The 12,001-nt window shown below is 36.5% G+C and overlaps 1 protein-coding gene across 1 annotated transcript in view; it reads right to left on the bottom strand.

The window, feature by feature from the left end:
• The window catches only part of LOC117409812 (carboxy-terminal domain RNA polymerase II polypeptide A small phosphatase 1-like), a 32,892-nt gene extending 23,844 nt beyond the window's left edge, over window positions 1-9,048 (bottom strand). Inside the window, exon 1 of the mRNA XM_034016107.3 lies at window positions 8,711-9,048. Coding sequence (XP_033871998.1) covers window positions 8,711-8,786 — 76 coding nt within the window. The 5' untranslated portion in view covers window positions 8,787-9,048. The remainder of the gene's footprint in view (window positions 1-8,710) is intronic.
• Between the last annotated feature and the right edge of the window lie 2,953 nt (window positions 9,049-12,001).

The following is a 12,001-nucleotide window of genomic DNA, read 5'->3' as shown; positions in this document are numbered from 1 at the left end:
ATATATATATATATATATATATATGTCCCTACACATCAAGAGAAATGACGTCTACAAGGCAATGGAGTATGGACTCTTACCAGTAATCCAGTCAATAATGCCTTGACAAACAACAGACTACAACATTTGTCATAGCAAGTTCTTATCAGTCAGTTTCTATTACTGATTTCAAATTGGATGCAAAGTCTTTTACTGTGGCTTTATGTATAAGTGCTTTTAAAGCATTATCGAACAGTGTTCAAACCATTCTCATTGTTTTCAATAGAGCTGCATGAAATAATGATCAATTGACTGATTACTGCATTAAATACCTGGATAAATAACAATATGTCACTCAATGGAAAGTATGTATTTTTTATGATACTTATTTATCTAATAGAGTTTGGATAAGTATTAATATTCTAGAACAACAGCAACAGCAATTTCTAAAATACAAAAGATAATGATGTGCTAAACAATGTAGAACATCCAGTTTGTGTTCAGTAACCCTCGGAGAAAAGAGCTGAGCCCAAACGATTGCTAAAAAAATATGTTGCCAGTAAAATTGCAATAAACTGCTAACAAACTTATAGTCATATTGAAATATGTAGACTAATAGTGAATCATCAACGACCTCAATATGAATCTAGTAATTCTTGCAGCACTATTTTTAGCCATCATGTTTAATTTGATAGTATCAATTATGTGGGCTTCATAATTTAATAAAATTGAACAAAAAGCATCTTAACGTAAGTGAATTAAAATGACAGATGTAGGAAGAAGCTAATTAATAAAATGAAATGCACCATTAAGGACCAGTAGAACAGTACAGCTGTGTCTGTGGGAAAACAACCCCAGAGCCAAAATGTCAGGGGTTTCGCTGTCGCTCGTCACCCTCTTAATTTGCGAATGTTTTTTGAAAGTGACGACAAAAAAAAATGTGGAATCGTCACTAGTGACGATCGTTTCTTTTTGTACTATAAAAAAAATCCCTTTTGTTAAAGTCACGCACAACGTCTCGTTCTTCAAAAAAATGACCAGAGTGTCATTGCTGCTGATCAGATCAGCACATCAGCCTCATCAAATCATTGAGTCTGCAACGTTCTCATCCCATGGTAGATGATGTAAATCAGCCGTCAGCCGTTCAGCGCCTCAGTTACCATGGTAACCCAGACCGCTTTATGAGGCTGTGCTCGGTGCTGCTGTAGCTTTCAGACTCACATTATTCTTTGCAATCGGATAGCTTCTGCTGCTGCTCTTTCACGACTAGTGTTCTGCTCAAACCTTTGCACCTGCAGTGTTCGCGCTAGGCAGCACCATTGCACCAATGTCCCGCTGAAATTCTCTTAACGCACTCGTGTGTCCCTCTTCCCTGACCAGACGCAATCAATACCAATACGCAGTAAATTAATGCATTTTGTATTACCATGACATGTCTGACGACAGGCTAATCTTTTTTTACTTGTTTGTTTACACTTGCGTTTTCATAATTAAACTCCTGTGCCATATTCTCCAGTCCAGTAGAATGCGCTCACTCCCTCCCTGGTTACAGTCAGTTTCACAGTAAAGCCTGGACGACAGCGTCATCAGGCTTGTTAACAACATGGCCCGGCGCAAATACAGTGCCTTGCAAAAGTATTCAGACCCCTGACCAATTCTCTCATATTACTGAATTACAAATGGTACATTGAAATTTCGTTGTTTGATATTTTATTTTAAAACACTGAAACTCAAAATCAATGATTGTAAGGTGACATTGGTTTTATGTTGGGAAATATTTTTAAGAAAAATAAAAAACTGAAATATCTTGCTTGCATAAGTATTCAACCTCTGTGCTGTGGAAGCATGGTTTTGGTAAGTAGCATTTTCTAAACTACATAATTATGTGCAGTATTAAAATAAGTTAAAAACATAGCAAATCCACAAAACCAACGAAATACATAGTGTATATTTGACATTTTAGTTGTAGTGTTCTGTGTAACACGGGCCTATCGTTTAACCTGAAGCAGATATACGCGTTTATCATATTAAAATAAAGCAACAATTGTTTTGAAAACTGTCCAGAATATTTACTTGGTGGCTAAGAATGAAAAATGTCAAGATAAAAATGCCAAAAGGGGAAGCTGGAAGAATCTACCAGTCAGGACAACGGCATTTAAATACTACTACTATTAAACTGTATCTGTTGGTAATGTGGTTTCTTCTAGCAGTTTTCAAACTGGGGTACACGTATCCCTGGGGGTACTCGAGAAAAATTCTGAAATGGCAGACAACGCATTTTATTTAGTACCACTTCCCAATCTATTGCAAACTTTTGTCATGTAATCAACATTTAATCGCTAACACCAGACTGATGTGCTGTTACAGAGCGTTCAGTGCACACACGACTAATTTACATATTAAATATGTACATTTTATATAAGCCCTGTTGTTTAACAGTTGGGCGGTTACTGCAGTCTGTCTGGGATACAAAAAAAGACATTTTAAAAAACTAAAAGCCTAGTCTTTAACTCATTTTATTTCCTGTGTGCGTTCATGCCTGCAAGTCGATATTTATTTGTTTCAATGACCTGATTAAAGTTTATTGTAACCTAAGTATTATTGGTTCATTTCAAAATACAGACTGTATGGCCAGTCAGAAACCGCAGTATTGTCATGCGGTCTAGTTTGACATGCCGTTAAGTCTGGTTTGAGAGTAGTAAGAGTTTTTAGCTTTCAATCCAGTGAAAAAATGTGGATTGTTTGCTCAATACTAGTACATTACTAGCAAAGGGCGATCAAGACGAAATTCCATCAAAGATTAAAAACACCAAAAATGTCTTGCGACTGAAGCTCTCTCCAATTTCCCTGCCATCATCAGTGATTTGCGTGGTAACAAGCAGGGACATCCATTACACTGATACTAGGTAAGCGTATTATTATTATTTTTTAATTAGCATCAGTACTGTACGTTTTAGTCAGCAATAATTTAAAAATGCCAGTAATATGTTTTCATATTGAGGTCAGCTGTAGAGATGCGTGGATAGTGAACTTTTCTTTGCCTTCTTTTCTATAACTTTCTCATCAAAATAAATACATGATTGCGGTAAACTTGTGCGCGCGAATTAAAAAACAAAACTGTTAGCCAATACTGTAAAATGTCGCAGAAGAAAATCCACTCGTTTTTTCAGCGCGGCCACAGCAAGAGTGAAACAGAACAAACAGAACAACAAGTTTTATAAAATAAAAACAGGATTCATAACACCCTTGAAATGTGTGCCAGTAGTGACTACTGAATATCTGGAGTGACTAATGTTTCTAGAAAGTATTAGTCACTAGTGACTACAAAAATCTAGAACCCAGGGGAAACCCTGCAAAATGTGACTGATTAAAAATGCTTATGCTGTTGTGTGGTTATCCCTACACCACACTGAGTGTTAAAGCTTGTGAAAATCTGAGTAAGAATATTGTTTTATGTGACCAAAAAATGGTGGTTTAGTTATAAATAGCCCAGAACAGCTGCTTTACTGGAATACCACACACCCTCAAACAAAAATAATCGCTTAAAAAGATCACAACCTCTTTACCGTTTACAGTTTTTTGAACGCAGAGATTGAGGCACTGTGATCTGCTCTTATAATAAAAAAAATGATGATCATATATGCAGAATTCTAAAACCTTTCTAAGTCTCCTGGTATTATATGCACCTGTAAATGTAATATGGTATTTTACTGTGTGGTAACCAATATTCTGAAAACCGACTCTGTGGGTATGACACATACCGTCATCAGCAGATCTTACTAAGCACTGCAAAACACACCAGGGCATGAACTTAGGGTCATGAAGGGCTAGGCAATGTTGCCTTCGTTGGGCGTGAAGATTCAGGGGCAAAAAGGCAAAACATAAACCCAACCCAAGGCAACCCAAGGCAATTTCATAAAACAACAACAAATAAATAAATACAGAAAGCCTATTATGTTGATGAAATTGTAATTCAAAAACACAAATCAATGTTTTGAGTGATTCACACCCTAATTATTACAAAAATAAAATATAGGTCACTTTTCCATTGTAAAAATCAAATTTAAAAACAACATTAACTTTCATAATGAAAAAATATAAAGGGTAATTTGACAAAAATGTAATATTCAGGGTATTTTTTTGTTAAACTCGGTCACACTCCACTAATACATACATTAGACTAGAGGCTTAGATACAGCCTTGGTTATACAACAGCACAAATAAGCAATGTCAGTGAAGGGAAAGTTTAAAAAAAAAACAAAAAAAAAAAAACAAAGATAGATTTTCACACAAATTGGCTAAAGATGTACCCATGACTGGAGTTTAATAACGACAGTGGTCAAATGAGTTTTTCGGTCTGCAGTGTGTCTACGCAACTGTAGTTTGCAAACCGCTTTACAAACAACACAGCCTTGAAAAAAAAAAAAAGATTGAAATAGAAACTTGGTCAGACAATGGAGAGTGCTCTGCATCACAATGATGAACAGAGCTCAGTCTAACAGTCAGTGAAGCTGTCACAGCCCTGCATTTTCAAAATATCACTTCAAAATAAAATAATAATAAAACACCGCACTATACATTTATCTACACTTTTTTTTTTAAATTACTTCACCTTTCTTTTAACCACTTCAACACCATGACGTATGCACGTACGTCAAATGAAAACCCACTTACAGTACCATGCCGTACGTGCGTCAGTCTAGTGTTTCAGGTTTCATTCTCTAAAGCAGTGCTAGTACTGTGAAATGTGCAATGAAAGCTTGTATCCAATTGCGTGTCATGTAGCAATACCAGTCTGTAGCTGTGGGCATTTAGAAGGCTGAGATATATTGCAGGAAGCCATTCAGCTTTTACAAGTATATATATATATATATATATATATATATATATATATATATATATGTTTTAAATTATTATTGTTTTATTTATTATTAGTTTTACTTGTTTAGTTATAGTTTATATAGTTTTTAGCGACGTAGCTAAACATGGCAACGTATGTGGTCTTTCTATAATGAGCAACGGGAGTGAAGTTGGTTCGGAGGATTTCGATACCAGCGACAGTGATGCTAACTTATCAGTCAACGATGATGATGACGAAGAGGATGTGGAGCCAAGAACAGTACAAATTGTACAAGCAGAAGAGCATGCAGCTACTTTACAGGTGAGCCAGCTGCAAACGGGAAGCTGTTTGGTTTGAAATGGCAGTAGAGTGACGAAATACTATCAAAACACAGCACTGGATACAGGCAATGCGGCAGCCAGATCCATCACAATTCTGGCGCAAAGTAGCTGTGTACATGCATTTGTGACTATCCCTCCAACACAAGCGAAGCAGAGACCGCAAAAAAGGAACAGGATCTGCTACGAAAATGAAAACAAAAGAAAACACACAAGAAAAATGTGCAGTGGTTGCAACCCCGGGTTCTGTTGTATTGAACATTTCAATAAATGGCACAGAGCAAGTCGATACTGGCACACATTTTGATATTGTTTGATTTTTATTTGATAATTACGGTTTACTGATTATTACTGTTATTAACTTTATTAGCAGCAATTTTGTTTGTTAAAAAAAAAGTTTTTCATCTCTATATTGAATATGGGTATGTAGTACACAGCAGCACAAAATCTAGTACCTGGGAAGGGGTTTCATTTTTACATCTGGAGTTGAAGTAGTTAAAGTCAATATTTCAAACCATCAACAATCATGTTTCAGAATATTCCATATACATGTGGAAAAATTAAATTTTGGAATATTCTGAATAATTATGGAATACTAGTCTGCATGTAAACATAAGCAGGAACTGTCAATAGGGTGTAGGGCACAAATGTAACATGTATTAATGATCTATAAAGGATAGTTAACTATCTTTAAATAAAGTCTGCAGAAAAGTGTACTAAGAGTCATCACTATTGAGATTCCTTATGAAACAAATACATTGTTATATATAGAATCACCTTTCACCTGAGTGCCTATTATTACTGTAGCCTTATACAAAGCTAGCAGATCCACTCTTACCCATGTGACTTTAACTGATTTGCAAAAGGGAGATGCAGCATTTATATGTATCAGAATACATGTCAGGGATGCTATTTGCCTAACAAATAAATCAACCATTGGAGGGTCCACCCATTTAAACATTTGCAGTGTATGTATTGCAGTTGTTTTACACTGCTCTGTACAACCCCTGTGCAGGAGATTCCCTTATTTCCCTGTGTTTTGCTTAAGGAAGTACTGTAGCATAAGCATATCAGTTAATAGTTAACAAGTTCATTTCACAGAGGGAGGTGCTTTGAGTGCCTACTGTTGGCGAGTTTAAGGAAAGTAAACAAACTGCAAAGCCAACACAAACAGAGCATCAGTCCTCTAAGTACTGCAATAAGGAACAATTTCAACACAACCCTTGTTCCCAATTTCTAAGACAGGCAGTACTAACACAATGTTGCAAAGGTGATGGCACCATGACTGGTTTCTAGAGAGTGAAACAACCCTAATATACAGCAGACACATTATCAAGCTCATATTTACAATGACGTTAAGGGCAGCAACAACATTATGCTCAACAACCCTTGCCAAGTGACAGTAAATAAACAAAATAGCTTTTCAAATTATTTTACATTTTAGGTTACGTGTCAATCTGTCAGCCTGTCACTCTTACAGGTACATACCGTGGATATGCTTACAGTGATCCACTTTATCATGATGCTGATAGTGATATCCCTAACTTTATGTACATGCTCGGCAGGGGAAGCATGTTACAATACTCAATGTCCAACAATATCGTTCAGTTTTACACTGAAATTGTATTTCTTCCTGGCTGTTACAGCAACTGCATTCTTCCATACTTACAGCTTTAGTTACTAAAGGAAACCTTATTGACAAGATATCAAAGATGTAGGGAAACAAGCTTCCTCCCTCTTGGAACCAGATGGCCACTCTGACTGCAAGTCACTTTCTTTAGCTAAATAGGTGTGTTTTGCAATTATATGCAGCAGTAAAGGCCTCTGCACACCGAACGTGATGTGACAAGCGAATGTGTCGTAGAACACACCGCACCACGACAAAAAAAAATAAAACATGTATTTTTTTACACGAGCCGACCACACTGTCTGCGATGCGACTGGTGACACAAGTGACGCGAATAAAATAGGATTGGGGTCTATTTTTGAGATTTTGTCACACGGCAGCTAGGGGTCTGACCAATGAGTAACAGCTTCTGTTTTTCCAACAATCTCCCCCTAAGCACGACCCGGGGCGGCTCGGTTGTATGGTGGAAAAAGGGGCAATACCGTAGGCCTGTTGCTTTATTTGTTGCTTGTAGTTAAATATGGAAAAGTGCAATATATATGACAATCCTTACAGATAATACACTAAATGATTTTATCATTGACACATCCAGTGTTTAAAAACTGGAATGGGTAATGCTCACTGGACACCAGGTGTAATGGAACTTTGAGAGGATCATAGAATACAGCTGTGTACCAACTATATAGACACGCTATGTCAAAGCATGTGGTCTGTATCAGGGTTTAACGCAATGCTGCAATTAAAGGGGATATTACTGCACAACTGGTAAAAGAAACCGAAGTAAGAAAATCAAATACAACAACTGCATAAAGACTCATTTAGCATGAAGGGTTTCTATAACCCTGCAAATATGAAGTCACTATCTCAAATGGTTTCTGAGATACAATGCTTTGACACAGTGGCAACGGTGTAAAAAAAATAAGTGGCCTTAATTGTGAGGTGTTTATAGACCCACTGAGGTAAAAATTAAAGAGACATTCATCAATATATTACAATATTAAGACTACAGTACCAGCTCAAGCAGCAAATAGGTAAACAAATATGACACATGCATTACACGTGAAACATCATTTCCGAAAATAGGCAGCTGCACTGTAAATTTACCAGTAAAGACATCCTGTTTACAAACGTCTTTTTATTTACTACAATTACCACTAATACGGTACATTGATGGTGTTCCTTCTTTTTATACTCTAATACTGTACCGTGCAACACAAACCGCGAGAATTACCTTGTGAGGTTCCTGCAGTGTCTCTGGTCCTATTCTAAGTAAACGTAGAGTAAGTTACTGTATAATAATAATTTAACCATATAGCCTAAATACTCGTCCATGCAACTAGTTAATAAAACCGTTGTATACTATAAATTAATACATGCACTCTACTAAACGCGCCAACGTATATGAAACAGGTAAATAATTATAAAATCAGAAGAAAAAAAAAACTTTAAATGAAAAGGCCTTCTTAAAAATACAGTAATGCACAGACCCCGCCCACTCGTTTGCTTCCAAAGGGAATTAAATTGCAATAACACAAAAATAAAAAATAAAAACTATATCGTTAGACTTTTATAAACTTGTTTTGAACGAGAAACTACTGATAGACTATATTATTACGTTTAAAAGCGAAAACGCGGTTCATGAGGTATCGAACTCTGTAACATAAACAAGTGACAGGCGGGTCAGCTGCGCCGCGTATGTGCAGAAGTGTCAAACATGCCTGCGACTTTTCCTTAAGTCAAACTACGAGCTATGCAGATTGAAATTATAAACAAAACATAATTTAAATCATATTAGTGGTTGTGCAAGACCGGCAGTAGCTTTTCGAAACACCGTCCCCCCAAAAGAAAAGTTTCAGAAGTGCAATTAAAAAAATACAACTCAGTTGTCGGGTTAAAAACAAACAAACAACAACTTGCAAATCTTACCTTTTTCTTGCAAATGGGTATTCACCTCTTCATCTCTGCTAACCTGGGTGATTATGGACGTGGAGTGATTGTCCATTAGATCTGAAATTCCTGTATAGCCTGTTGCTTCAAATAGTTATTATTCTATTATAATTACCCCCCGACCTTTAACTCTGTAAATCTACTCTATGCATAAATGTTGTTTTTTTCAAAATTACAATAAAAAAAATCTAAAAACGAACAACGAAAAAAAAAGAAAACGTAAACAGGGAGTATCTTGATAACAACTTTGTTACAACATGGAGTTCTCTCTGCTCTCAATTTCAAGATACAAACCTGGAACTTGACGGTTTCAAGGCACCCCTCCGTCTTAAAGCGGCGATGACATAATAACGACTTTGAACAAATAAAAAGGCGACATCTGAATGTACTCGCCTACAAAAATAAATTAAACGTTACAAAAAGAATACTCTCACAAAACTAGATTAACATAGTGTTAAAGAGTGTGGCGCTATTAAGATCTGCAACTGTTTACATAATTAAAACAGACCCCTTTGATTTAATGTATAGGCCCACTCTCAGGTAAACAAAATAAATTGTAAGATGTATTGAAAAATACACTGTGATTCATTCAAGATGACCTGCAATGTGTGTATATATATATATATATATATATATATATATATATATATATATATATATATATATATATATATAACCATTGCTTATTGTTTGCAAATTTAAATGGTGTTAGTGGTCATGTGCAATTATTTATTTATTTATTTCTTAGCAGACGCCCTTATCCGGGGCGACTTACAGTTACAAAACATCACAATACAAAGTATCACAATGCAAAATATCACATTACTCATACTTATTGCATTCCATAGTTCATCTGTACAGCTCTGCTGACTTTCATGAAAAATTCGATTTGTTTAACACACATTTTATTTCTTCCCACTTTGACTGCCTAGTTCTCTTATCTCTAACATATACAGTAATGCTTTTATAGCGTTAAGATATGTTCAGAAACGTATAAATAATGGCATTATAACATTTTGGATCAGTCGTTTTTTCTTCACACTCATGCATGCCAACAGTCCCTATATGGTCGGGACAATCCCGATTTCCTAACAAATGTCCCGCGTCTCGGTACATAGAAAAAAAATCATTTATTCTGCACAGTAGAGTTAGTGAAAACCACACGCTGTGCTCTTCGTGCGGCTGACACACCTGCACAAAATTAGATGTAAATACTGACGGAGGAGGGTATATTTTGATAACATACCAATGATAAAACGTAATATGCTTTTTGTGTAATTTGTATCTGGGGTGACTTTTGCTAGGAAACAAACGATATGGAAACAAAATAAGCATTGCTTTCTTAAAGTGGTTATATATAGCTAATTCAATAATTCCATCAATCCTACATTTTCAAATTACTCTAACAATTAATGTGTGGTGTTTTACATTCCGAACACACATTTATTTTCAGCTTTACAATCCAACAGTGTTTGTCTCCTAATACTCCCCAGCTTGTTACCTGAAAAACTGGGAAATTATTTATTGGCACTGATTTTCACCCCTTAAGTTTTCAAAAAAGTCTACATAGAACCTAACAGTACCATTATGGGGCTGACACTTTTACAATGTATTCTATCATCTTTAAACTTAATCAAGAAAAAAACACATTCAGAATACATTAAAGTTGATAATTAACCTTGCCACTAAAAACAAACCAAAAACATGCTGCTGTTACATGGCTTTAACTTGCTTAACACCAGGTTTAAAAGGAACTGGTCCAGTGGTTAAGTGGTTAAAGAAAAGGGCTTGTAACCAGGAGGTCCCCGGTTCAAATCCCACCTCAGCCACTGACTCATTGTGTGACCCTGAGCAAGTCACTTAACCTCCTTGTGCTCCATCTTTCAGGTGAGACATAGTTGTAAGTGACTCTGCAGCTGATGCTAGTTCACACACCTTAGCCTCTGTAAGCCGTCTTGGATAAAGGCGTCTGCTAAATAAACAAATAATAATAATAACTTGTTTTAGCTGCTTAAACAACTCAAATGATCGAATCAGTTCTAAAATAATCCACATTCAAGTGCCTAATTGAACACAAAGACATAAACAACAAATTATTCCAATAGGGCAACACTGAGCATACATACATATATCTAGAGAAGGGGTTCTCAACCTTTTTTGAATCACACCCCGCCTTAACAATGTTTTTACTTGCCCCCCCCGCCCCGCCTCACCCCGCCCCGCCTCGCCTGTCATCCCACACACAGAACACCACACCTAATTTCAGTGCATTGCACATGTAGTCGTGGCTGGGGATATCCAAATTGGTAAGTTATTAACTGAACTGGTTGAAAAGTGATTCAGTGTTGTCAAAAACTTTCCCCACCTCTGCTCTACTCTATGTGGTGCTTGGCTAGTCTTTCACCCCTTACAGAACACTGCAGAGAGCCCTTTGAGGCCAGGGCAGTGGGTCTTTGTAGGGATTCCCCTGCTACTACTGCTTATGCTGTACCATAGGACTCCACAGTCGCCAGTGTTGCCAATCTGTCATCTTTCAAAGGAAGTGACTTGGACTGTTGGACTGCAGAGCCTGACAGAGCCTGCTTTTGACACGATTGAAAAGAAAGCACAAAAAGGAGACAAAGTTGTTTTCTCGTTTGTGCCACAGTGAACTGAATCCATACAGAAATCGAGCACAGACTGAATCAAACCATGACAGGAAGTTCCAGACAATAATAGCATTCAGAGGCAGTCCAGACCCAGTGACAGTGACGTAGTGGCCCATTCAAGAAATTTCTTGAACTTCTTAAAACCCTGCCAAATGTGTATTTTACAGCATCACTAAGCCTTAAACTTTCTTCTTTAGAAACTGGGTCTGCCTGTGGTTTTTAAACATGGTTGTATTTGTGGAAAAATAATCAAGTATTTTTTTTTTTCCCAGGAAGACAGTTTTTACTAATGGTTTCACAGACTACAATTAGCACCAATCTTGACCTACCTCACATAAGGTAACATTCTGTAGTGCCAGTTGGGTCTAGGAAACCATCCATATAAGCATAATAATTATTCACACTTGAACTTATTTTGAGATCCTTGGTGACACAGAATTAAAGCCTGAAATGGGTTCTATTGAAGGGCAATGGGAGTCTAACCTTGTATAATGAAAAAAATTAATTTGCGGTTATTAGCAACAAAATACAGGAGTTGTAAAACAAGGCAAATCATTAGGGTGTAAATTATCATATCTCAAATTAGATTTCAAGATATCTTTAAGTATTTCAGGATATCTTA

This window comes from Acipenser ruthenus, chromosome 10 (genome assembly GCF_902713425.1).
Source record: "Acipenser ruthenus chromosome 10, fAciRut3.2 maternal haplotype, whole genome shotgun sequence".
In the NCBI taxonomy this organism is placed as follows: Eukaryota; Metazoa; Chordata; class Actinopteri; order Acipenseriformes; family Acipenseridae; genus Acipenser; species Acipenser ruthenus.
The sequence above is the reverse complement of the archived record's forward strand: the minus strand, read 5'-3'. Positions and strand labels throughout refer to the sequence as shown.